Source organism: Ichthyophthirius multifiliis, assembly GCF_000220395.1.
Source record: "Ichthyophthirius multifiliis unplaced genomic scaffold scaff_1120509251321, whole genome shotgun sequence".
In the NCBI taxonomy this organism is placed as follows: domain Eukaryota; phylum Ciliophora; class Oligohymenophorea; order Hymenostomatida; genus Ichthyophthirius; species Ichthyophthirius multifiliis.
The window spans coordinates 233,764-260,827 of record NW_004085988.1 but is presented as its reverse complement, the minus strand read 5'-3'; the positions used below and the strand labels follow the sequence as shown (position 1 = coordinate 260,827).

General features: G+C 15.6%; 4 protein-coding genes across 4 annotated transcripts, besides 34 other annotated features; 1 reads left to right on the top strand and 3 right to left on the bottom strand. All coding sequences in view use genetic code 6, as the record gives it.

The window, feature by feature from the left end:
- Positions 1-1,536: 1,536 nt before the first annotated feature.
- IMG5_181540 (hypothetical protein) lies at positions 1,537-3,235 on the bottom strand (the record flags this gene model as incomplete). Its single annotated transcript, XM_004027521.1, has 5 exons — positions 1,537-1,678; positions 1,722-1,810; positions 1,893-2,188; positions 2,238-2,505; positions 2,873-3,235. 5 exons carry the CDS (start codon positions 3,233-3,235, stop codon positions 1,537-1,539), a joined length of 1,158 nt encoding a protein of 385 aa, XP_004027570.1.
- Positions 1,819-1,889: a microsatellite.
- Positions 1,819-1,891: a microsatellite.
- Positions 3,236-3,809: 574 nt separating the features above from the next.
- Positions 3,810-3,851: a microsatellite.
- Positions 3,814-3,866: a microsatellite.
- A 341-nt stretch (positions 3,867-4,207) lies between these two features.
- Positions 4,208-4,287: a microsatellite.
- Positions 4,288-4,299: 12 nt separating this feature from the next.
- Positions 4,300-4,450: a microsatellite.
- Positions 4,358-4,396: a microsatellite.
- An 11-nt stretch (positions 4,451-4,461) lies between the features above and the next one.
- Positions 4,462-4,509: a microsatellite.
- Positions 4,510-4,585: 76 nt separating this feature from the next.
- Positions 4,586-4,647: a microsatellite.
- Positions 4,648-6,738: 2,091 nt separating this feature from the next.
- Positions 6,739-6,790: a microsatellite.
- A 738-nt stretch (positions 6,791-7,528) lies between these two features.
- IMG5_181530 (hypothetical protein) lies at positions 7,529-7,969 on the bottom strand. Its single transcript, XM_004027520.1, has one exon. It carries the CDS (start codon positions 7,874-7,876, stop codon positions 7,574-7,576), a length of 303 nt encoding a protein of 100 aa, XP_004027569.1. The 5' UTR covers positions 7,877-7,969; the 3' UTR covers positions 7,529-7,573.
- A 1,071-nt stretch (positions 7,970-9,040) lies between these two features.
- Positions 9,041-9,088: a microsatellite.
- A 2,707-nt stretch (positions 9,089-11,795) lies between these two features.
- Positions 11,796-11,858: a microsatellite.
- Positions 11,859-12,112: 254 nt separating this feature from the next.
- Positions 12,113-12,166: a microsatellite.
- Positions 12,167-12,432: 266 nt separating this feature from the next.
- Positions 12,433-12,469: a microsatellite.
- A 2,077-nt stretch (positions 12,470-14,546) lies between these two features.
- Positions 14,547-14,587: a microsatellite.
- Positions 14,588-15,596: 1,009 nt separating this feature from the next.
- Positions 15,597-15,639: a microsatellite.
- Positions 15,597-15,657: a microsatellite.
- Positions 15,658-16,289: 632 nt separating this feature from the next.
- Positions 16,290-16,348: a microsatellite.
- A 15-nt stretch (positions 16,349-16,363) lies between these two features.
- IMG5_181520 (hypothetical protein) lies at positions 16,364-19,855 on the bottom strand (the record flags this gene model as incomplete). The annotated part of the gene is made up of 8 exons (XM_004027519.1): positions 16,364-16,841; positions 16,887-17,011; positions 17,091-17,243; positions 17,296-17,700; positions 17,748-17,885; positions 17,963-18,218; positions 18,254-18,404; positions 19,282-19,855. The coding sequence occupies 8 exons, from the start codon at positions 19,853-19,855 to the stop codon at positions 16,436-16,438; spliced, it is 2,208 nt and encodes a 735-aa protein (XP_004027568.1). The 3' UTR covers positions 16,364-16,435.
- Positions 16,947-17,000: a microsatellite.
- Positions 19,856-19,980: 125 nt separating the features above from the next.
- Positions 19,981-20,023: a microsatellite.
- Positions 20,024-20,341: 318 nt separating this feature from the next.
- On the top strand, positions 20,342-21,290 carry IMG5_181510 (hypothetical protein; the record flags this gene model as incomplete). Its single annotated transcript, XM_004027518.1, has 5 exons — positions 20,342-20,500; positions 20,563-20,650; positions 20,745-20,787; positions 20,854-20,970; positions 21,029-21,290. The coding sequence occupies 5 exons, from the start codon at positions 20,342-20,344 to the stop codon at positions 21,288-21,290; spliced, it is 669 nt and encodes a 222-aa protein (XP_004027567.1).
- Positions 20,676-20,705: a microsatellite.
- A 378-nt stretch (positions 21,291-21,668) lies between the features above and the next one.
- Positions 21,669-21,706: a microsatellite.
- Positions 21,676-21,710: a microsatellite.
- A 344-nt stretch (positions 21,711-22,054) lies between these two features.
- Positions 22,055-22,107: a microsatellite.
- A 54-nt stretch (positions 22,108-22,161) lies between these two features.
- Positions 22,162-22,216: a microsatellite.
- A 481-nt stretch (positions 22,217-22,697) lies between these two features.
- Positions 22,698-22,747: a microsatellite.
- A 908-nt stretch (positions 22,748-23,655) lies between these two features.
- Positions 23,656-23,696: a microsatellite.
- A 94-nt stretch (positions 23,697-23,790) lies between these two features.
- Positions 23,791-23,848: a microsatellite.
- A 25-nt stretch (positions 23,849-23,873) lies between these two features.
- Positions 23,874-23,902: a microsatellite.
- A 48-nt stretch (positions 23,903-23,950) lies between these two features.
- Positions 23,951-23,992: a microsatellite.
- Positions 23,958-23,995: a microsatellite.
- Positions 23,996-24,081: 86 nt separating this feature from the next.
- Positions 24,082-24,139: a microsatellite.
- A 120-nt stretch (positions 24,140-24,259) lies between these two features.
- Positions 24,260-24,301: a microsatellite.
- Positions 24,266-24,309: a microsatellite.
- Between the last annotated feature and the right edge of the window lie 2,755 nt (positions 24,310-27,064).

Below are 27,064 nucleotides of genomic sequence, written 5' to 3'. Positions count from 1 at the left end.
TAAACAGCAGACTAAATCGAATCTGATATCGAAATTAAATTAAAAAATCAGACAAACGCTTATTAGTTACTTTAATAAATTTAAAATACTTAATAAAATGTTTCACAATACAGTTAAGAGCCTTTACTCATGGAATTTCCTTAGGGTTTACCTAAAAAACATGCTTATTTTAAACAACTTCTAAAATATTATTTAGAAGGTTAGCTAACAATAAATCAATTAATTGATTTAACAAACAAATATACTATGAGAACAAATAAAAAATATAAATAAAATGATTTATAATAACTTAATTTAATTGATATGTAGAATTTTTTTTAAAAAAGTGTCTAGTTTGCAAATAAAAGCTCTTTAACAAATTTTGATACGGTAAATAATAAAGGAAAGTCAAAACTTAATTCTTTAGTATTAGATAAAATACTAAAAAAAAATGAAAATTTGAAAATTTTTGCATAATTTGAAGATGTATAAAAAGAAATAATAGAAAAAATAAAAAGTAAAAATTTAGTTTAGAATGATTTATCACATTAGTATTATGTTAAGTAGTTTGTAAATAGAAAAAAACTCAAAAGTTTAATAGTTTTGGCTGACAAGACAGATTTAATAGAAAAAAACGCTTTAAAATAAGTAAAAAATATAAAAGAACAAGATAATAAATATATAATTTCATAAGAAATAAGAGAAAATGCAAATAAATATATAACTCAATAACAGTAATAATAATAAAATTAATAATAGTACGATATATTTCTTAATAAGAGAAAGTATTAAACTAAATAAGCATTAAAAGAATAATAATTAAAAAATTATTTGATTTTGAAAAAAAAACATAAAGTGAACATAATATATTGGGAATTTTAAAGGTCGAATCTTCATAAAAAAATAATATTAATAATAACTAAAAAAAAAAAAAAATTCTGAAAATTAGATGTAATATTTACAAAATTCTAAAATTATTAATAAATAAAATAAATAAATGAATAAAAATAATATTTAAACTAAAGAATAATTTTATAAAGAAAACAATGAATTAAGAAAAAGAAGTAAATTACATTTAGTAGATAAATATAATTATAAAGAATATTATAAAAAAGATTATGATTATAAAATTATTAAAAGAAATGCTTCTGAATATGTATAGTCTTTTAAAAATAATGATAATAATTTAAGTGGTGATGATTCTCTTCCTTCTATTACTGAAGTTTAACTTGATGGTTTATATTCAGAAAGCCTTTTTTTATAAAAAAATATTGTAAATACAAATGGAAACATTGAAATATTTGCAAAAAGGTTTAAAAATATAATTAAGCTTAATCAATTAAATAAGTAAATAAATAATAATTAGTTTTATTTTAACATTTATATTATTTTTTGTTAAATAGTAGTATAAATAAATTTACTAAACTTAAATTAAAAAATTGAAATCATTTTAGATGTAGCAGGAAAAAATATTTATATTTGTAAAAATAACAATAATTTAATAGAAAATAATAACCCAAATTTTAGCTTTCTTTATTTATTTTTTATAAGTATATATCAATTTAATATTTCTTTCATAAAAATAGCAGCATCTTCTACACATATAGCTGCATATTTCATTCCTCCAGGTACATCATAATTCAGATATCCATGAGGCATATCATTGTAAGCAATAGCTTTTACGTCGACACCATTTTATCTAAACAAAAAAAAAATATTAAATATATTCTAATATATTATACATAAGTTTTTCAACAAATCTAAAAGCATCATTATTTAAAGGATCACAAAGACCGAAACTGAGTCTAACTTTTGGAAATCTTTTCAAGAACTAAATATATATATAAAATAATATATAAAAAACTATATAAAAATATATTAAAAAAATATATAAAAAATATATTAAAAAATACATCTTCAGAAGCCAGTATAGGAGAAATATATTAATCTTGACTAGCATCTAATCCCGAATCGTTTTTAATATAAGAATTAATGCACATTTTTAAAAACATATGAGGCAAAATTTAATCATCAAGTGAAAGTAAATAACTAGGTGTAAAAAAGTTAATGCTACAATTTAACGCTGGATAAATAGGAACTATACCATCAGGTGTTCTTACTCCGAATTTAATACATAAAAGAGTTAATGAGATTATTAAATTTCCACCTGCAGAATCTCCTACAAAAACTATTTTTTATGGCTATATATCTTTATGTATATATTTATTTTAATTGAAAAAATATTAAAAATATAATACTAAAAAATGTGCTGACATTATTCAATATCCAATTATATGCCTGCCATATATCGTTTAAACCTTCAGGATAAGGATTCTAAGGGGCTTTTTTATAATCAATAGAAAATATAGGATAGTTTAGTAAATTAGCCCATTTTCTCGAATACACTTAATGAGACCTAGTTCCCATAGCAACAAAGCCACCTCCATGTACATGTATAATAATTTAATTAAAATTTTGAGTCTTTAAATCTGGTTTTTAAGTTTTGTTGAACATAAGATTCTAATTCTTATTTTAGATAAATCTTTAGTAAATAGCTCTTTATAATAAGCATCTGAATATTATATTTTTTAACACTTTACATTATTTTTATCTATTTTATTTAAAGTGTCAAATTTCATTGACTGTAGTATATATTATTAAGTAATAGGTTAAGTAACTTAATCTACATATATTTTTTCAACGTATTTTATTGATGGCATAATAATTTTTAAGCCTTAATAAACAAAACTTTATTCCATAGTATTCCAAACCTATTAAATGTTTAGTATAAATAATGATTTTTTATATTAAATATTATTTCAAAAATATATATTTATCTTAATAAATAATTTATATTAATAATATTATTATTTTTTTTCTTTAAAAAAATTACACTAATTGCTGTTTAAGTATCAGGTTCAGCAAAGAAAAGATGAGCTCTTTTTTCAGCTTTATTTGAGAATAATAAATAACCTATTCCACTAAAGTTTTGATAAAAACTTTTGAGAAAAGAGTTTTTTTATTCAGCACCTTTAGCAGCAACTGCATTCCCTATAAGAATAGCCTTTACAATTTTTTTGAATGATACCTTTATTTATTCAGTAGTAGCAATTTATTTATATTAAATTTTTTTATCTACTTCTATCCATCTTTGATTATTGATTTTATCTTAAGAAAGCAAATCTTCTTTATCAAATATAACTGCTGAAGGTAAAAACTCACAAAGTGTATTTAATTTTGAATTAACAATTTTCATATCATTAATACATATTATTATTTATTTTTAATTTTTTTAATTAAACAAATTTTATGAAATTTTCATTAATTCTAATAAATAATTATTTATTAAAATAGTACTTTCATATATTATTTTTAAATTTAATTCGCTTTTATTACTAGCTTTTATACTAAATTAATTCTCGATATCGTTCTATTCTGGCTAATCTATAATCAATGATAATATTTACATAAATTAAAATCTTAAAATACTTAATGTATGCAAACATTTCTAAAACTGATTCATTAGGAAATCTGTTTATGCATATTAAAAAGTTAATTCTTGAATTAATTCTAAATTTTTATCTGTATATTAAAATAGATCATAAAATGTCTTTTTATTCTCTTCAAGTAATTATAAATCTTAGAGTGCTGCTTTAAGATTTTAAGGTGTCATTTTATTTGTCTTCATTGATATTTTATTCGAAAATTTTGTTATTAGCTCTTATACTGGCTAATCTAAGTCATTTATTAAACACTCATCTTATTCTTCTTCCATTTTCTTATCTCTTTATTTATTCAGATAAATATTATTTAAATTAGTTATTAAAAAGTATAAATATAATTTATTTATTATAAAAATAATATAATTTATTTAATTTTCATATAATTTATATTATATGTGTTTAACTATTTATATAATTAAATTTTTTTTTAAAATTGATAAAAACAAATATTTTTTTATATAAACTAGAAATTTTAATGCATTTAGGTTATTTTATTATTAACTAAAAACAGAATATATATTTATTATTACTTTGTAAAATGTGTAAATTTTAATAAATTAAAATAAAAAAGTATTGATAAGTACAACAAAAAGAAAAAAAATATTGTGAAATAATTGAGATCATAATATATTAAAATTAAAAAAATGTATAAATATTAAATTTAATTAAAATTATTATTAATATATTAAAATAATAAAATTTTACTATAAAAAATAAAAAAAGAGATAATAATAATAAAGATATTTAAATATTAAAATAATATAATAAAATTATAAAGACAATTTAATATTAATAAAATATAATATTAAAATTTGACTAATATAAATAAAAAAGATAAAAGATATTTTTAATATTAATTTTAATTTGATAATATCTAAAATAAAAAAAATAAAAATAAAAAAAGATTAAATAAATTATTAATTTAATATCTTTATTTATATAATATATAAAAAAAAAAATAATAAAAAAATAGATTTTGAAATATGTTTATATTATATAAAATATATATTATTATTATGAAAAATATTTTTTAATCTAAAACTTCGCCAAAAATGATAAATATTAATTAAATAATAGTAAAAAATATAAAAAATGAATAAAGTATAATAAATAATAATAATAATAATAATAATAAATAATAATAATAATAATAATAATAATAATATTTTTATAATTAAATTAGAATCTATTTTAACATATAAAATATTTGCTATTTTTTTAATGATTTTTTGATTAATCTTACAGAGCTTTTGCTACTTTGCTTGTTTTTGCTTATATATCTTACTTTAAAATTTTTATTTCATTATTAAAATCAGGAATGCCTTAAATATATTTCTCTGTTGCTTTTAGTTTATTTATTTGTGAAGAAAATATTTTTTAAATCTGAAACATTATCTTATATTTGTTTATAATAATTTTCTCCTTTATAAATAATATTCTTTTTAAGTCTTATATTTTCCTCTAAAATATTATATTCTTGATTTCTTTTTATTAATTAATTTCTTAAGATATTTTTTTCATCCAAATTAAACACTAGAGATCTTTTTAATTTTTTTTTATAAACTTTTAAATCTTAAATTTCTTCAGTTGAATTGATAGCTTTTTATACTCTCTCATTTTTCATTTCAGTTTTTTTTTATTTTCATTAATAATTTTTTTTTAGTCGATGTTCAAAATTAAATATTTTCTTGCTTAATATTTTACTAATCATATTATAAATCATTATCATTAAAAAAATAATTTAAATAGTATTTTATTAAATAAAGTTAGCTAAAGAAATTAAATACACGTTATAATATTTACTTTTAAGCATTATTATTTTTTATATTTTCTGAAGTTAAAAAAAAAAATTAAAAATGTATTATATCTTCTAGCTTTTTTATTTTTAATAGATATTTAAAAAAAATACAGAAAAAAATAAATATTTTAAAAAAAAATTATCATGTATAAAATTTATTATATAAAGTCCATAATTAAAATAATTCATATAAAGAAGTGCATTTCACTGCTTTTTAGAAATTTTCTACCCATTTAATATTTTTGAAAAGCAAAAATATGCTATTTTCTAATTTATTAAAATATTATTTAATTTTAAATCTATAATGAATTATTTACAACAAATATAACGATTTATAAACACCATAAATAATATTGTAAAATATAAATAGTAAATTATTAACAATATGATTATTATAATTAATAAGTAAATAATTATTTAATTTACCATATTAACAATATATAATTTATAAGATTAATTTATTTTTATTTTTAATATATAATCTTTTTAATTTACTAATATAAATATATTTCAAGTTTTTTTATTTAATAAATATATTATTTTTGTATAAGTTCACTTTTAAAAATTAGAAATAAAATGATGCTATTTATGAATAGCTTTGTAAACTGATCCATATTATCATTAATCGATTAATATATTTATGAATTATTTTAATTATGTGTTTTGATTATTAATTGATTTATTTATTTAATTTTGTTTATAAAAATTCAAAGTATAAATAATTTATTTTTTAAATTTATTGTTTGCACAATAAATATAGTATATCAAACTAATAAATATTTCCATCATTTACTTTATAAAATAAATAAATAAATAAAAATATATAATTATTAATAATATTTATTAAATTTATATTTAGTAAAAGGTATATCCATAGTGTTTATTATTATTTTTATTTTATATTATCATACTTATAATTTTTTAATAATCAAATATAATTTATATTTATATAAATAATCTTACTTACAAAAGATTATTTTTGCAAATATATATATAATATTAACTATATTAAAATATTAATTATATCAATAATTTTAATATACTATTCTAAATTTCTTTTAATTTTATCAAAAAAGTTATTTTAACAATTTAATATAAAAGCAATTAACAAATTATATGGCCAAATTTCTACTATTAATAATTTAAATTTAAAAATAAAATAAAAATTATACAAAAATAGAATTTAATTAAAATTATTTTAATGTAATTAATGGAAATAAATGATAATATAATTCCAATAAAGATAGGGGTTAAATATAATCCTCCTACACTATCAATTGTATATAAAATAAAGGAAGGTTCTTAAAATAAAAGAATGTATTCAATTTTATTAAATGATTTAATTTAATTGTAAAATTCAAACGAAATAACATAAAAATTAATTCAAGAACATCCAATTTTTCTTAACTCAAATATTGTTGGTCTTGAATAAGTAAAAATTTTTAATAGAAATATTAATTAACTCTGATGTTTTTTTTTTTTTTTAATATAAATATTTTTTTTTTTTTTTTTTTTTAATAAAGATAGAATCTTTAATTGATTTAATATTAAATAATTCTAAAAATTCTCATAATAGTTCGCATATTTCAATAAATTATAATCCAAGTTTTATAGATAAAAAAATAAAATAAGAAAAATAATAAAAAAATAAACCAAAAAATAGTAGTAATTTAATACATGGTACTAAAACTAGCAACTAATAACTTTAAAATCCAGAAATGAAGGACTTTTTTTATATTAAAAAAAAGAACAAATGATATATAAAATAATAAGCTAAACGATTATATATAATATATTATAAATTTTTGAATTAATAAATATTTTTTATATCAATATTTGTATGATTTATTTGATTTTATTTTAGAATTAAAAAAAAAAAATAACTAATTTTAAAAAATCAGTTTATATATCTCAATTATTAATTACAACAAATTTTTAAAAAAATTAAAGACTTTTAATTTTTTTTTTCCAAGTAAAAAAAGCAAATAAATATTATATAATAAAAAAAAATTATCCACAAAAAAACAAAAAATATCAAAAAAGGTAAAATAAATCAATTATAAAAAATAAACTAAATCAATAATTTATACATAAAATCTCTTAAAAATAAATGAATGAATAAAAACATTAATTAAAAAAATATTAAATAATTAATCAATAACTACATATAATAATTATTATAACATTAAAAGTTAAAAATTAACAATTTGAATATTTTAAAAAGTAAATCTAAAGAGTTATATAGGAATTCTCTCTCATAAAATGTATAAAAAGCACATGAATAATATACTTTTCAAGAAAATCCTTTAATAAAATAAAAAAACTAAAAATCATTTAATGAATAATCAACAATAATTACTTATTATTAAAGTAGCCAAAATAATAAAAATTCTTTATAAAAATCTAAAGTTTATGATGAATCAAATACATTTTTATAAAGAAGATAAGAAGCAAAAGAAATTCTGGAATAATAAGTGCAATAATAAAAACTCTAATAATTATAATAATAAAATTTATTTTTCTTACAATCTTAAATTCGTTAAGAGTTAAAAAATAATAACCTTAATTAAGTAAAACAATAAGGCATAAAATTCATAAAGTAATTAAATTATCAAAAAAAATATCAATTTAAACAATATGAAGACTTTCTTTATTAGACATTAAATAAAGAAATTCGAAGTTATTAAATAAACGAAAGCTTTAACATTGAGTTATTATTAGAGTTCATAATAAAAACAATATAAGATTTGGGAATGTATAAAAATCCTGTTTTTGTATTAAATTTAATAAATAAAAATTAAAAGCATTTGCAAAAGGCTATTGAGTTTTTGGATTTTAGTATTTTAGGTTTCAAAGAAATTAATGTTGAATTTTATATTAGAAAAATGGCAAGAATTTGTTTTAAAGTTATTAATTTTTTAATTTTTTTTGCACCAAAATAAAGGTTCTTTGAATGTTTAATTGAAGTTTTTTTTATTCTTTAAGAAAAATATATTTTGGCATCCAAAGATCATTTTTAAGAAATAAAGCATTTTATTATTAGTTATTAATAAAAAATATAAAGTAATATATTCTTTTTAATATTTTATTTATTTTTTTTAGATTAAGAAAAAGAAATGAGAGATTATTTTATAAATGAAAAGAAAAAAAATTAATTTATAGAAATTAAAAATCATATTAATAACAGATTTGTTTATGATTTAAGAAATATGGAATCAAAATTTATGAATAAATATAAAAAATATGAAAATTCACTTGGTAATTTTAAATATATAACTAAGCTTTAGATTAATTAATTCAAAAATATTGATGATATTGTTACAGGATTAAAAGAAAATTATCAAAAATAAAAGTAGTTAGTTATATGAAAATAATATAAATATTAAAAATTTGTGTAAATATAAAAAAGTATAAAGTTCTTTAATAATAATATTTTATTAATATTAATTAACTTTAAATATTTTTTTTTTATTATGAATTTAGTGTTAGAATTTTTTTTTTATATAAATATATAATAGATAATTAAATATATATAATAGTATTTCATTAATTATAAAAATTTTAATTTAAAATTTTAAAATTTTATATATATAATAGGTTATTTTATTAATTTATTTATATTTTAATTAAATAAAAATACATAATTCTTAAATAAAAAATGAAAAAAATTCCAAATAATTCTTAAAATTCTTCTTAATAAACATAATTACAAAAGACACTTCCTTTAAAGAAACCTGATCCAAAAACTTAACCATCAGTAGTAAAAAAATAAGAATTAATGTAATAAAAGAAGCCATTAATATAAAAATCTTCAAAAAACCTACTAACATCATCAACAAGTACAAAATCCTCATTAATAATAAATTCTTAGAATAAATCTGATGTAAAATAATTATCATAAATAATACCATATCAATTTGAAACAAATATATTAACAATATCTCAAAATGAATTAAAAATAGAATAAAAGGACATAAAAACAATAAAAATAATAGCCACAACGTAATTTTCTTAAATAAATTTAGTTCAAGATATCGTTTCAGGATGTCTTTATGCTTTAAAATAAATTAAAAAAGATGAAATTAAAAAAAATAAACTCACTAATTTAATTTAAAAAGAAATTGATATTATATATAAATAAAATCATCCAAATATCTTAAAACAGTTTACTCATTTTGAGGATAATTCATTTATATATTTATTATAAGAATATGTTTAGGGAACTTCTTTAAACATTTTTCTTCCATAAATATCTCATAAACTTCATATTGTTAAATAAATAGGGTCAGCTTTAGAATATTTACACTAAAATAATATTATTTATAGGAATTTAAAGCCTGAAAATATCCTTATTGATGAAAATTTTAATATTAAATTAACAAATTTTTGTTGGAGTAATTATTTTCCTCTCAATAATAGAAAAAGAATGACAAGAATAATCTAAAATAATAATTTTTATCCATTTATGCCTCCCGAAATTATCAATAAAACGGGACACGATGAAAAAATGGATATTTGGAGTTTCGGGATGATTATTTTTTTTATTTTTTCAGAAGGAAAACTGGCATTTGGTATTAATTAAAACTATACGATTTTAGAAGAAATTGAATTATCCGAGATTGAAAAAAATATTAAAAACAATGATGTATTTGCTAAAATTTAAAATAAAGAAAAAATATTTCCATCTGAGTTGGAAAATCTACTTTTATTAATGTTAAAGAAAAATCCTTCTGAAAGAATTGGAATATTAGAAGTAATTTAAAAATTGAATTTGATATAAGAAAATGAAGAGTATTATAATTTAGAAAATGTTAAAAAGAAAATCATTAGATAAACTATTGGTAAATAAGAATAATAAAATATATAAGAATAACTTAAAGATAATATAGAATGCTTTTAGTAAATTTAAAATATTAGTTAATAAATAGAAGAAAATTAGGAATAAAATAGCAAGACTTTATAAGCATAAAAAATATATGAGAAAGTTATGTTTATTTAACATTGTTAAAATGTTATTGATTTAAAATAAAAAGAAATGCTTGAGAACGAATAAATTAAAAATTAATAAAAAATTAGTATTATTAATTAATTTTGTGAGCTTTAAAAAAAGAAACTTTTAAATAAGAAAATACTTTGGATTAATAGAATGATTCAAATATCGAAGTTTAGTTAGATCAATAAAATGATATTCTAAATAATGAAGAAAATTAAAATTTAAATTCTAAAGAAAATTAAAATGAAGTTAATGAAAACATTTTAGAATAACTTTAAGATTATTAAGAAAATATGGAAAATTTAAGAAAACTTTAAACTATTTAAGAAAATTAAATAGAAGATGATATTTTAAATAGTCAATTAAAAGTAAAAATAAATATATTTTAATTTCATTTATTTTTATTAAGAGTTTAGAAAACAAACCATAAAATGATATTTTATATAAATATAAAAATATAAGCAAAGATTAATATTTTAATAAAAGTGAAGCATTTTTGAACAAATTAAAAGATGATAAAGTATTAAAAATGGAAGTACTTTAAGAAAAATAAAATTGTCTATAGTAAAAAAATGCAATCTTATTTAAGAAATTGAGGAGTTATAAGAAAGCATTATTAAAATGAAAAAATTTTATTTGATAAATAAAGATTATACTATAAATGATTATGATACTCCTTATTCTTTAAAAACATATATAAGTGTAGGAGATATGATAAAATGTGAAAATTTACAAAACTTAATTTAAGAAAATAAATAATTTATTAATCACCTTAAAGAAATAAAAGCTGAAAAAAACTAATAATTAAAAATTCAAGATGAAGCAATCAAATAAATACTTTTAAATTAAGAAAAAGTAGGATTTTTAGATATCTAAATTGCTTAATTAAAATAACAGATTAATCAAATTTATGAAGATATTTTAGTTTAAAAATAATCTATTTTTCAATAATAAGAAGAAATAGGAAAATTTAGCAATTTTATTGAGTTTTAAAACTTACAAAAATAAATTCCTTAGTTTCAAGAATTATAAAATTAAATTATTATTTCAAATTCAGAATAATAGAATCTAAACGAAATTCTCAATAAAATTATAAATCTTAATTCAAGTACTGTTATTTAAAATGTTTAAAATTCTAGAAAATCTATACATTAATAAATTTCTTAAAAAGAAAAATTAGAAGATTAATTATATTACCTTAAGCAAGTATTTTAAAGAATAGAAAATTATTATATTTATAATTTTTTAAAATAAGCAAAAATTAGAATTAGTTAAAAAAGTAGAATCAGAATGTAAAAAATAATATGAAAATCAAAAATTAAGTTAATAATAAATATTTGATAAAAAAAAGAAAGAGTAGGATATGTATTATAAAAATAAAATTGAAGAATTAGAAAACAAAATAGCCAGTTTAAAAGATTAAGAAGTTAATTTTACAGAAATGGAATAAATTAGAAATAAAAATATTTAGTTAGATTAAGAAAAAGAAATTATGATAAGTTAATTAGAAAAAATGAATATTAAAAAATGAATAAATATAATTTATTTTCTTTGAAAAAATATAAATATATACTTTATTTGCTTTTTTTTTTGATTAAAAAACATAATATAAACTAAGGAAATCTTTTAATTAAAAAAATTAATATAATTATAATGAATATATTATATTTTAAAATTTATTTTTTATTTACTTTAGAAAATTCATTTATTTAAAAAACTTTAACTTAAAAGAAAAAATAATTATTAATATTTAATAACAATGGTTAAAAGAATAAAAAATATCTGATAAAAAGAAAAAAATTAACAAATATATAATTTAAATTATTTTTTACCAAAAAAAAATATAATATATATTTTAAAAAATCTTAATTTAAATAAAATATTATATTTTAATTAATTTAATATATAATTTTTACTTCAAATTATTAAAAAATTTAGTTGAATTTATAAGCCTATAAAAGCAAAAATTTATCAAAAAATAATACACTTGCAAGCAAATTTTTATTTCATTTTAATTTAATATTTAAAAATAAAATAAGTAACAAGATTAGTAAATTATTAAAATGAAATATATTCATTTTCTATATTAGATATTTCTAGTCTTAATTTTTATATATGAAAAGCTTTTGAATACTTTATTTAATAATTTTAAGTAAAAAAATATTTTTATATATTTATAATATTTTTAATATTTTTTGACATATTTCTTCATAATATTTTGTACAATAATGTTAGCTTATTATTTCTCAATATATCCTATCTTCTTTATATCTACTTTTATCCATTCACTTTCAAAAAATTTAATTTAATCAATATTCAAGTTATCAAATACACTATTTTTTTTATTAATTAAATATATCTAAATTTAAAATAAAATAATTATAAATTATATATTTACAATTTAGTATTTAATTATTCAACTTCTTTTATGGTAAATTAACTAGAATTTTTTTTATATAACTAATGATTTTAAGAAGCTAATATTAGGTTATGTCTTTTATATTATCTTATTTAATTTTGTTTTTTATATCATTTATAGAAGGCATATTATCACCTAAAATTTAAAAAAAGTATTTTAAAATAATTTATATAGTAAAAAATGCATAATTTATTAATTTTCGGTTTAAAGATATAATATTATAATTTTTACATTAATAAAATTATAAAAAGAAATTAATAGAAGTTTAAAGGTACTCAATATTTAATAATTCTTAATTTCCTTAAATTCCGAAAAGATAAGCTTTTTCTGCAATTTATTTCTCTTTTTATTCCAAATGGATTTAAGGAATTAATTCAAAAAAATTTGGGATATTATTTATATTATTTATTGTAGGAATTGAGTTTTATTTATTAAAGGCTATTTATTTGTTGGCATTCATTATTATAGTTTTTTATAAAGATTTAGATCCGCTGGCCCTTCTTTAATTTATTTTTATGTCGCTAGTTCTTTTTTATTCAATTTTAGATCCACTTAAACTTTTTTATTATGTTTTAGATGATGACCGTCGTAGTAAAACAGGAGGATTCATTAAATAGGAATAAGTATATATATTTTACTTTTCTAATTTAAATTATATAGAAACTATAATTATTTATATATTTATTTTTTGATTGATAATTTACAAAATAATTATATAAAAAAATTATATTTAATGCAAATATTAATGATAATTCTAGTTTTTAATAAATAGATTATTTATTTTAAATAAAAATATTAATTAAAGAGCATTTTACATATATATTTTTTAAAAAATAATTTTTTAGTATATTTTTAAAAATTTTACAAATTTTGAAATTATAAAAAAGATTAAAATATAATAATAATAATAAAATATTTTTATCGGAAAATTTAAATATTTTCGATAATTTATATATTATTTTTATTAAGTTTTTAAAAATAATAATTGATGTAATAATAAATATATTTTAAAGAAAAAAATAAACAATAAAAAATATGAGAAAACATATATAATAAAATTTTTTTTTGAATAAGCTTTTTTTAAAAAAAATTAACGGAAAAATAAAACAAAATTTTAAAATAAAGTAACAAATAGAAAACTTTAATTAAATATAATAATTTATATTATTTTTAAATTAATATTTAAATTCGAAGAAATTTCATTTTCTATTATATCAAAGCAAAAAAATTAATTTATTTCATAAATAAAATATTATAAATAATTTTTATTTATTTATAAAAATAAATAATTATAACTTTAAATATTTAAATTATTATTATTACTTAATTTTAATTCATTTATTAAATTATTAAATAATATATTTATTTTTAAAAAAGCATTTTTTCATCAAAATAAAATTAAATTAAAAATAAACAAAACTATGAATAATGTGGAAATATTATGATTTAATTTTGTAATCGTCGAAATTATTAATTAAATTAAAATAAATAATATAATTAAATATTTATAACTAAATTTATTAAATATTTAATTTAAAGAATATAATTTTTTTTATTTATATAAAATTAAAGGAAAATTAAAATATATTAAGTTGCTATAAAAAAGTTAAAGAATATTTATAATTTTTTTAAACACAAACATCAGATTGTATAAGTTTATTTTTATATAGTTATTTTTTGATATATAAATTATTAAAAATAGTTTTATCTTATTAAAAATCAAATGTGAATATTTTTATAAAATATCAAATATTAAAAGCAAGATAAAAAATTAAAAATTAAAAGTTTATGTAAAAAAATATATTTAGTATATAATAGTTAAAATATAAAGATTAAAATAAGTAAATAGAATAAAAATAAAATTATATTTAAATAAATTATGTTAAATAAAATTAAAATAATGTAATAATGTAAATTAATATATAAAATAATTTAATAGAACGTATTTTGTAAAAATTATTTTAATATATGATTAGATAAAATTTATTACTTTATTATAAAAATACTATTAATTAAATTATTTTTTAATATATAAAATAAATAGATTTATATTTTTTAATTATAATAAAAATTATAATTAATACATATGTAATTAAGATTAAATAATTAATTATAAAATAATATATAATTTATACTTTATAATATAATATATAAGAAAATCTATTTCATTAATATATAAATAATTTTTAATATTATTTACAATTAATTATTATAAACATTAAAGTATTACATAATATTTTAAGTGTGTTTTTATTCATTATAAATATTCTTTATTTATATTTATAATTTCATGTAATTTTAAATTTTAGTAATTAAAATTTCTAACATCACTAGATTAACTAGCTTTAATTAAATAAATATACAAACTTTTTAATTCTGTATCATATTTATTATCTTTCCATTCTAAAATAGGTATTCCGTTTTATAACTAAAAACAAAAACTACTAACTAAATTATCAATTAATATAGTATATTTTAAATCAATATTTTAAATAATCCTTAAATCTTTTATATAAAGTCCATTTTTTGTACATAAACAGTGACTTCTATTCAATATTTCATTAATATATTTTTTCTAGGGATCCAGATAATTTGCTATAGCATCTGCATAATTTTTTTAACTTAGCAGTATATATATATATATCCCAATATTTTGACTATTTTTTCTATAAATTCTAAACAATATGGCCTTATATTAAATCCAATCTTTTTTCAATTATAAAAAAAACATTAATTTTGTTTATTCGTACAAAATATTTAAAAAAATAAAATAATTGTACTTATAAATTTTCCCCATTATTATTTTAGACGGATAATATGTTTTCTGGATTATTGATAAATTAACTTGAATATATTAATGTCTCATCTAAATCTAAAAATAGTTTATATTTTTTTGCATCTCTTTTTTTTTAATTTTTTTAATTTTTTTATTTTTTAAATTTCTTTTTTTACTTTTTTTACTTTTAAGTTAAACATTTTACTTTATATATACTTTAGTGAAGGTTTTTTTATAAAATTATGGCAGTAAACTACACCTTTGTAAACCATATTTATATGCCTTTTTAATGATTTTTCGTCTATTTTAGAAGAAAATATTAAATATCTGAAAGGATGATTTATTAAATTGTTTTTCTTTTAATATTTCTAAATTAATTATATTCTAAAATCTGATGATTATGATCTTTTTTAAGTTAAATATAATTATTATGCCAATTTTTATTTATTTAATTATTCTGTTTTTTAAATTATTATTTTAACTCTTCTTCTTCATCTGAATCTAAAAATTCGAAATCATCATCTCCTTAAGCTTATTATGCTGAAACAGCAATAGCCTATTATTTTTTATTTACTGAAAATTTAGTTTTTTTTTTTTTTTTAGTTTTTTTGTTTACATTAATCTATTATTTATGGCTCTACTAGTGGCTTTTAATATTTTTATTTATCTGAACCATTTGAACTGTAGACAGAAATATTATCATAATTTATTAAAATTGGATTTATGTTTATAAATTCAGGTTTTTAATTCATATTTTGTACTTCATATTCTGAATTTATTTATGATAAAGATTTTGATAAGAATATTGTTTTTAACATTATTAATTTTATTTTATTTTTATGAATTTTAAATTTTAATTTTATATAATTTATTTTAATTTAAAAATTTTGATTAAAAAAAGAAACAAAACAATAATAAATAAGTATAAAAATATTAATCTATTTTTTCTATTTAAAAGTCTATTTTTTCATTAATCTAAAATAGATTATTATACGAAAATCTAAGGAAGTTTTTTAATCAACCATAAAAATGCGGCTACTAAATAAAAATAAGTAGCATAATTTATAAACTAACTTTAGTTATCTCTAAAAAACAGCATATTCACATAAGGTTTAACAATTAAAGGTCCGAAAATAAGAATTAGAATAATATAGATTAACGGATTTAATTTAGGACCAAAATTTTTTTCTTTAGGATGAAGCTTTCCTAATAAAAGATCTATGCAATCCTAAAAAATAAAATAAAAATTAAAATTAAATAAATCTAAAAAAAATTTTACTTATTTATGTCCATCAAAGAAATTTCCATAAATATATCTCATAATAGAATTTTTACCATCTTAAATAGCTCCATTTATAGTTCTTTTTCCTAGTCTATTTTTTTAAAAAAGATTAATATTTATATAATAGTTTTTATACCTTGTAAAGTCAGTTTTCAAAGCACCTGTACCTGTGTATAAAATACTCATTATATCAGCGTTTTCAGTCCAAGTATTTCTGAATTTTTATTCAAGTTTTTCACTGAATTTTTCAAAAGCAGCAGTCTTTTTAATTAAATGTTTTTTTTAAAAAGAAAATAATAATATAATAATTTTAATAAAAATCATATATTTCTATTTTTACAGATTATTTTTAATTTATTTAAGCATTATATAATATTTAATGTAAAATTGTTCTTCCAATAACGGATTGTACAACATTAGTTCTATCTAAGCAATCCATACAATTAGTTCTAACAACCCCTGATTAAAGTTTCTTTATAGTAGGGTTATTTATCTTATTTTTTATATTTTAAATAAAAAATAAATAATATAATAACATGAAATACCTTATCTTTTGTATATTAAAATTCATAATATCCCATTTCATCGAGATCTGGCTTAATTTCATTAATTAATTCTATTAAATTTTCATATTTCATTTTTCTGCATTTATGATGGAAATCAAACCATATGTACTTCAAATTTTTATCGTTTAATTTGTTTACTAAATTTTAAAAATATATGCCTAAAGGTAATTAAACTTTTCCTTTTTTATCAATGAGATTAACTAATACTTATTTATTATAATACTTTTATTAATCATTAAAATGTTTTCTACAAAATTCTTTGTTAGAGTTTTCATCTCCTATTATTTTTGATTTAGGTGTGTAAGTTAATTAGGTCTTTTAACTCCAGTAAAATGGCATAGAACCTCTAGTTTAAACAAAACTATAAATAGTATATTAATCTCCCTTTTTATTGGCAAAAATAATCATGTGTATAAATATTTTATTTTTACTTAAGAAATCACAGTTATTTATTCAGTTTCAGCCATATTAGAAGGATTTCCATCCAAATCAGTACCTCTTGAAATAAATCGCATTCCAGCACGTCTTTTATCTCTTCGACTTATTAAAATAAATTCAATTTATGATTCCTTATTTTTTTTTAAATAAATATAAAATATATTTATTAAATAAAAAAATAAAATTTAATTTTTTATTTATATAATACATTAATTTAGCAATATTCTATTTTTAAATAACCAGAAATAAATGGTGTTATCCATTCATCAGCTCCTATTTTAATAAAATCATGTAAAAAACATTCATTATAGCAATAATTTAGGTTATATTTATTTTTATCTATTTAATTCTTAACGAATCTCTAAAAACTTTGAGTCAAATCATATTCGTCTGAAAAGTAAAACGTTTTAGTTTTAAATAACGATTACATCATTTATATATAATATTAATCTTCTTTATGAATTCTTTTTTATGTTATATAAATATACATTTATTTTACTACTCTTTTCTAGGATTTATTCCAAAAAATTCCATCTTACTAATCTTTTATATGTTTTTATTATAAATAGAACCTAATATAGTTGATTCTGTCGCCAAAATCAAATATTTAGATTTTTTTAATTCACAAACTCCGTATAATGCTTTAAATCCTATTTTCTATTAAAAAATATAACTATTTATTTAGTTTTTTATACCTTTATGCAATTTTAGTCTTGTGTACATTAAACTTATTTTGTTATTTATCCTGTTTTTAAATCTCTAATATGATTATTGTATTAAGAATAGTAAATAAAAAATAGATTAGAATTTACATCATTATAGAATCGTTAGACTGGTCAGATAATATATATTAATTTTAATATATACTAAGAAATCTAGAGTCTTTAAAAATTTAATTCGTATTTGTCATTTAATTATGCTTTTATTTTTTAAAAATTAATCTATAATATATTAAATAAAATTTTTTAAAATTTATTTTCCTCGAGATAGATTAAATAAAATAAAAATATCAAACTAGTATTGAATAATTTTATACTTTGAAATAAAAAAATATTAGACATACAAAGAATTATTTATTTTATCTATTTCAAAAGATTGTTGCTTTTTATTAAATTTAAAGATTATTTTTAGAAGTTAATAATATATTTTAAAAATAATATTTTTGTATTATTAATAAAATACCATATTTTCATCAAATTAATAATTAAAAGTAAAATTTAATGCCTTCAATAAATATTATAGTTAATATATATTTTTTAATATAATTTTAAAGTAAACCAAAATTTTAATTAATTTATTATATATCCCCAATATAAAAGATAAAATGAATAAAAAATATTAATTTATATTTTATAATTTATTATAAACTAATATATATTTATAAGAATTATTTGTATAACTAAAAAATAAATCAACAACATCCTTCTTTATTTTTATTTGCTTTAGAAATTTAATTATTACTACTATTACCAAGCCTAACATTTTATTAATTATTGACCTAAATATTTGAATTATTTGAAAAGTTACCTTAATTTTATTCATCTTTTTTTAAATAACCTTCTTTAATAATTAATTCAATCAACATTTGAAAAATATCAGGAATATTTGTATTATCTTTAGCACTAACTTATAAACACCCAGAAAATCCATTTTCTTTACTCCAGGTTTTAAGAAAAGACTCTTTTTAATATTCTTATAAAATGCCTAAACCTTTAACTTCATCTAATTTATTTTATACCAAAAACATAGGAATTGGTTTATTATTTAAATAATCACATGATTCTTCTATTATTTTTTTCCATTTTAATGTTTCATATAAAGAGTTTTCGTTTGTTATATCTGCTACTACTAATGCTCCATATGCACCTCTTACATATAATTTAGATACTGATGTATAGCGTTCTTAACCTGCAATATCCCATAATTGTAAACGAATTGTATTTCCATTATATTCTAAAAGTTTTGATGAGAAATCCATTCCTAATGTTGGAGGGCAGGAATTATCAAACTAACCGCGTGAATAACGGGCTAATATACATGTTTTTCCAACATTTTATTCACCTACTACGATTATTTTAATAAATGGATTATTATCTGTCATTTTTTTTTTTCGATAAGATGTGTTTTTTTATAAATTATTTTATTATTTTAATAAGAAATATAATTTTAAATTTATTTATAAATATATCTTTTATTTAATATATAATTGCTTTTTTAATTATTAAGAATTTATTTTATTATCATAATTAAATTTATTTTTATCTTAATTTTTATTTAATATATTATTTTATTTTATTTTTTATATCCATTTAACATTGTTAAATATGTTAAGTAAAATCTATATAAAAAATAAATATTAATTAATTCTTTTTTCGAAAATTTAAATTATTTTTTTTATTAATTATACAATTAAAAATTTAATAAAATAATAATAATTATGATATATGCAACTATATATTTTATAAAAAAAATATTTTTAAATATAATTGAAAAAAAAAAATTAAAATACAAGGTATATAAAAAATAATTATACTATAGTCATAAGATAATAAAATATAAAAATAAATATACAAAATAATTCATTAAAATGGATTTAGAAAATCAAAATAATAGTAATAATTAAGCTGATTTGTAAGGAAATATTCAACTTTTGGATAATGAATAACCTTAAGGAATTTCAAGTTCTTAATTTAATAAATAATAAGCAGCAAAAAACACCTTAAATGAATCTATTTCAGAAACAATAGTATAAATCACAAAAAAAAAAATGAAATAAAAAAAAAAAATATAAATTTAAATAATATAAAGATGAGAGATTTAAGAATGATAGCACATAAATTAAAATATGTTTTGCTTCCTAAAATGCGTTAAGATAAAGGACAAGAGTTGAAAGATTGTAAATTTAAATTTTTAAAAAATAAATATATACATATATATATATATATATATATTATGTTTTTTTATATATATATTTTTTTAAAATATAAAAGGGGATTTATGGGGACCATTATTATTATGCATAACCTTAGCAATGTTTTTTTTATTATTATTTAAGAAAAAAATATATTATATTAATTTTAAATTAAATAATATAAAAAGAACTTTAAGTCTTGCCTCATCTGAATAAGCAGAAACTGTATTTGCTATAATTTTTGTAGTTATATGGATTGGTGCTGGAATAGTAACTTTAAATGCAAAACTTTTAGGAGGAAAAATGTATTTTTTTTTATTTTATTTTTTTAAATTAAAAAAATAATTAATTAAAAAATATTAGTTCTTTCTTCTAATCTGTATGTGTTTTAGGATATTGTGTTTTTCCAATAAATATATCTTCATTTATAGTAATATTTTTACCTACAACCAATTTCTTGCTATTTTTGATAAAAATGTTTTTTTGTGCTGTCGGACTTGCTTGGTCAACTAAAGCTTCTATTCCCTTTATGGCTGTATTAGTTAGTGAAGAGAAAAAATTATTGGCTGTTTATCCTGTTTTATTATTTTATCTTTTCTTAAGTTGGTTTGCTTTAATTGCTTGAATATTTATTTTTACAAATAAATATAAATTAAGGAAAATAATAAATTATATATTTAAGAAAAAATTTGCTTTTTTATATATATTTATATTTTTTTTTAAAATAAATGTCATATTAATTAATTTATTTTTATATTTTTCTTTTTAAATTTTTTATTTAAGTTCATTTTATTTTAAAATTATATAAAAACAAATATATATAATATTAATTATATTGATAATATTTTTAAAAAATATATTTCCATAATTTACTCATTCTATTTTTATTTATTTTTTCATTAATAATACAAATCAATTAATTAGACATAAAATTAAATAATAAAGATTTTATAACAAAAAAATAAAAATACATATAGTAAATATTATTTTATATTATATATTAAAAAAATAATAATAAATATAAAAAATAAATAAAAAATAATAATGTAGTAAGAAATATAATAATAATTAATTAATGATTTAAATGAAATATGTTCAAAAATTTAAGAAAAAAATTATTTAAATGATTTTTAAGCGAATCTTATATTAGAAAAATTTATAAAAGAAGGTACATTAAGACCAGTAAATGCAGAAAATACTTTATTTTTGATAACAAATTGTTAATTAGAAAATTACTATAATTAAATAAGATAAATTTAATTGGAATAAGAAAAAATATGCAAATAGCAAGAATAAATCTAACAAAAATGCATAATAAAAATTCATTAATAATAATTAAATTTAGAAAATATAGAAAAATAAAACAATATTTTAAATAATGAATTAATGATATTTTAAGAAATAGAAAAAGAAAAAATATGTTAATAAAAAGAAAAGGAAAAGTTAATTCAAAATTTTGAATAATAAATAATTGAGTAAATAAAAATTATTTAAGATTAAAAAATATAAATAAATTAGTTAAAAGAAGATATTAATAATATTAATTTAAAGGAAAAAATCTAATTTTAAATTGATAAAATGGATGAAGATTCTAAAAAAAATATTATAAAAGAATTTTAGTTTTCTAATTTACTATTACAAAAAATTTAAATACTCGAAGATGAATTACATAAACAAAAAGAAGAAGAAAAAAAATAGATTTTTAATTTAAAAGAAATCTTTTTTAAGAAAATTAAGGAAAACTACATATAAATAAATAATTTTTAAACTGAAAGTGATAATACTATTCGATTATTGACCCAAAATAAGCTATTATAAGAAAGATTAGATGAAAAAACAAAAGAATGTGAAGAAATTAAAAGAATTTTCGAGGAGTAAAAAACTGAAAATGAAAAAATAATTATGACATAAAAATAATATAACAAACAATATTAAAACGAACTTGAAAGAATAAAAGAAAAAGCTCATCTTAATGTATTTTAAATTTAAATATAAACAAATATATTCTTAGAATAAGAAAATGAGTTAAAAAAATAAAAGGAAGAATTATAAAATTTAAAGGAAGATTTATAATAAAAGGAAATGTTTTTTTTAAAAAAATAAGAAGAGTATTAAATACAAATAGAATAGTTAAAAAAAGAAATCGAATATAAGAATATTTTATGCTAAAAATATGATCCTAATTCAAGTATACTAATAGAAAAGAAAAACATTATTAATAGATTAGAATTGGAAATAGAAGAAAATTAAGAGATATTTGAAAAAAAAAAAAATGAGTAAAATATTTTGATATAAAATTTAGAAAATAAATTAGAAAAATTAAAAGATGAAAATGTTTTATTAAATTCCTTTTTTTAATAATAAAATAAAGAGAATTTTTAAGAAAATCTTTAAACAAAATTAACTACTTATTATTAAAATTAATATCAGAAAATTAAAATGGAATATAACTTATTAGAAATTAAAAATTAAAAAATTTAATAAGAAATTTCGAATCTTTAAAGAAAATTTTCATCATTAAAATAAAATAAATAAAAGAACCATTTAAAATTATCTAAAGGAAAAAATATTTAAAAATCAAAATCTAAAAACGGGGAGGGGATTTCTATTTTTAGTTAAAAAATCAAGAATATACTTGATTAAAATATTTAGCTCAAAAAAGATGTTGAATCTCTTAAAATTCAGTTAAATATTAAATAAGATTATATCTAGCATTTGTTACTCTTTTAAGATAATTAAAGTAAATTTTCCTCTTAAAAGTCTTCTTAAGAAAATTCAGAAGATTAAGAAATGGATAGAGAAACTAATGAAATTCTTAAAAACATTGAATTTATTGAACTTTTATAGAAATCTAATGCTTTATAAAACTTTAATAATTTTTAATGATTTCTAATTTTTTTTTTTTTTAAAAAAAAAACTTTTTATTTTATTATTGTAATAAAAAAAAAACTTTATTTTTTTTAAATGTTAAAATCATTGTTTAATAAAAATATACTATTAATATTTTTATATTATACTATATATTTTTATAATTTTTTTTTACTAATGTATATCAATAGGGATAGGGTATAACTATTTTATATTATTAATTAGTAAGTCTATAGTTAAGTAATTAATTTAATATCTTTATATTTAAATAATTATTAATTTAAAAATTTATAATTTATAATTTGTATTTTAAATTTTTATTTTTCGTTGTATAAAATATTTTTTTATCAATTTATTTTTTATAATTTAAATATAATTATTAGTACTAAAAGTCTAATATAAAATATTAATATCTCAATTATTATTTATTTATTGTATTAATAGTTTATTATTTTATTAATAAAATTATAATATCTATCAATTTTCTAAAAAAAAAAAATGGATATAAGCAAAAAGCGTTTAACAGCGACTGAAATAAGAGTATTTAAATATATATATATATATATATATATATATATATATATATATATATATATATATATATATTTTATAAATTTTAAATCAAAGAAAAAATAAAAACAAAGAGGTGTATCCTAAGCATTTCAAGATAATAATTACGCATAGTTATAATAAAATTCGACAATTTTTGATATAGAACAAAATACAATAAACTAAGATAAAATAATTATAAATTAAGAATAATAATAAGATTAAGATTAAAGTTAAATAGTGAATCTTCTAATAATTTAAAGTAGTTTAATACATTTTTTTAAAATTAATATCATGATATATTTTAAAATAATTTTGTCGCTTAAGAGTTTTCAAAAAAGGCTGCATAAAATCATCAAAAAAAAGATTAAAAGGAATAGATTTTAAATGAAAATAACAATTTTTAATTGATTGATGAAATTTCTTTGATTTCTCCTGTAAATTTTAATTGGTTTTATAATTTGTATGAATAAAACGATATATTTGAGGGCCATAATTTATAATTTGATTAAACTTAAAGCATTTAAATCATAAAAGAAAAAATAAAAAATTGTTTTTAAATGTATAAATATGAGAAATTTTGTGTTTTACAATAAGATTTTAATATAAAAAAAGATTAAATAATTCTGAAAAATTAAGAAATTTTTTTAGTTATGAAAAATTGTTTTTAAACCTTTCTTAGTAATTAAGAATATTATTTTTATTATATTGCTAACTCACTGACTATTTTATTTACCCATTCATATTCTTTAAAAGATTCTAAAAAACATATAAGGGCTATTGTTTGGGCTAAAAAATTAAAAAATATGGAATAATATTTATAAAAAAAAGGTATTTATTTATATTAAAATCAAATAAAAAAAAAAAATTATATTTTATTTTTATTTCTTTAAAAGGAATAGATTTTGTTAAAATTAATAAATAAAAATAATAAGAAAACATAAAAATTAATGATAAACAAAACTCAATTTTGTAATCTGAAAAAAAAAATACAAATGAAATAAATATTTTATAAAATATTTAATTTGGAAATTTTGAAATTGATGAATTGTCAGATATTTTAATAATTTAAAAAAAATATGTAAATTATGTTAAATTTTAATATTTTTTATTTTATTTTTATTTTTTCAAAAAGATTCAACTTTTATGGTCCGCTTTGATAAATGAAAACCTTGAAAATGAAAAATATTAAAATAATAGTAAAAATATGTAAATTAAAAGCAGTTTTTCATTTCTAAATAGTTTTAATTCTAGTATGAAAGAATTTTATAATGGAAAAATAAATTAATATGACTTAAATTCATATTCTTATTTATTTTGTAAAAATTAGTATATTAAAAAATAAGAAAATACTAATAATAGTTAAGATTTGTAAAAGTTTTTAGATAAATAAAATAAATAAAGCTTTAATTTATATAATTTAAAATTAAAAGGGGATATTCCTTTTAAATCGTTAAAAGTTTATATTTATTTAATTAAAAATATTTTAAGCTTTTTTTTTATATTATTATTAAAAGGAATTTGTTAAAATATTGTTAGACACAAAATTAAATTTAGCTGTTTATTATGATGTAAACTAAACAACAAAATACTTTTGTAACGATATTTTAAACTTTTAAATTTGAATAAATTTAATATAAAATTTATTAAATATTTTATGTTATAATTAATTAATTATTGTTTTTATTTTAATAAATTTTTTAAATAAATATATTATTATAAATAAATTATTAAATATCAATTAATTTTATATAAAATAACAATTTTCAAACATATATATTTTTATAAATTATTAAATATTCATTTTATTTAATATATATATTTATATATATATATATATGTTTTAATTTATTTGATTAAAATATAAATATAATTTTTATTAAAGAATAGTTTATAATTTTTAAATTTCAATAAAATTAGAAAAAATGAACTAATTTATCTTTTACTTTTTTTTCTTTTTTAAAAATGTCATTAAATTTTTCTAATATACCTTTTCTAAAATAACACATTATTTCCTTTTTTAAAAAAACAAATAATTAATTTATAAAATATATATGATTGTACCTCAATAGATTTGATTTACATAATTTCTTTTTCACAAATTTGAATTAAATTGACAATAACATCAATTAGGATATATTCTCCTTTATATAAAAATAAATCAATAATTCTTTTTTGGAAATATTTAGGGGCATTATATAAAAGAATTGTGAAAAAATATTAAGGAAAACAAGTTAAGCAATCAAGACCTAAACTAAAAATTTTCTAAAGTATTTTAGGAGTTTAAATTTTCATCTTTTCTTCTAAGTTATTTATCATTTAAAATATTCCTGGAGTTTAATCTAAAAAAAGGTTTCTCCAATTTTTTTCATACATAATATGCACAAAAATCCAAAATACATTTTCTTCATATTAATTATCTATAAAAAATACATCTTCTAATTCTTTTTCATTTTCGGTATTCATGCATATTAATAAACTTGCAACTATATAGTTCATTCCTTATGTATATCCTATTTCTTTATCAAATTATGCATATGCTCTTAATATTTTAAATAGTCTCTATTGACCTTCGTTTCTCTTTTTTTTAATAATATATAATTCTAAAAAGTTATATATATTAACTTTATTAAAGTACATTTTAAATTTAATCATATTATTAAAAATATGAAAAATCTCCAAAAGTGCGATTTAAGTCATTTTTTATTTGTGAATCGCTTATACTTTCTTTTTCACAGTTATCTTTATAGGAGAATAAATGAGAAAATTTCGTTTTTAATTCTTCTACATTTGCTAATACTAACCATAAATCTTTTCTTCTATATATATTTATTTTACAGTCTTAATTTTAAATATATATTATTTTTTACATATCATATGGTATTCCTTTTAATAAGTTATAGAATATTATATCTTCTTCTATAACATTTAACTATTTATCTTATATTATTTTATTCCATTGTATTTTTGAAAGTAATTTAT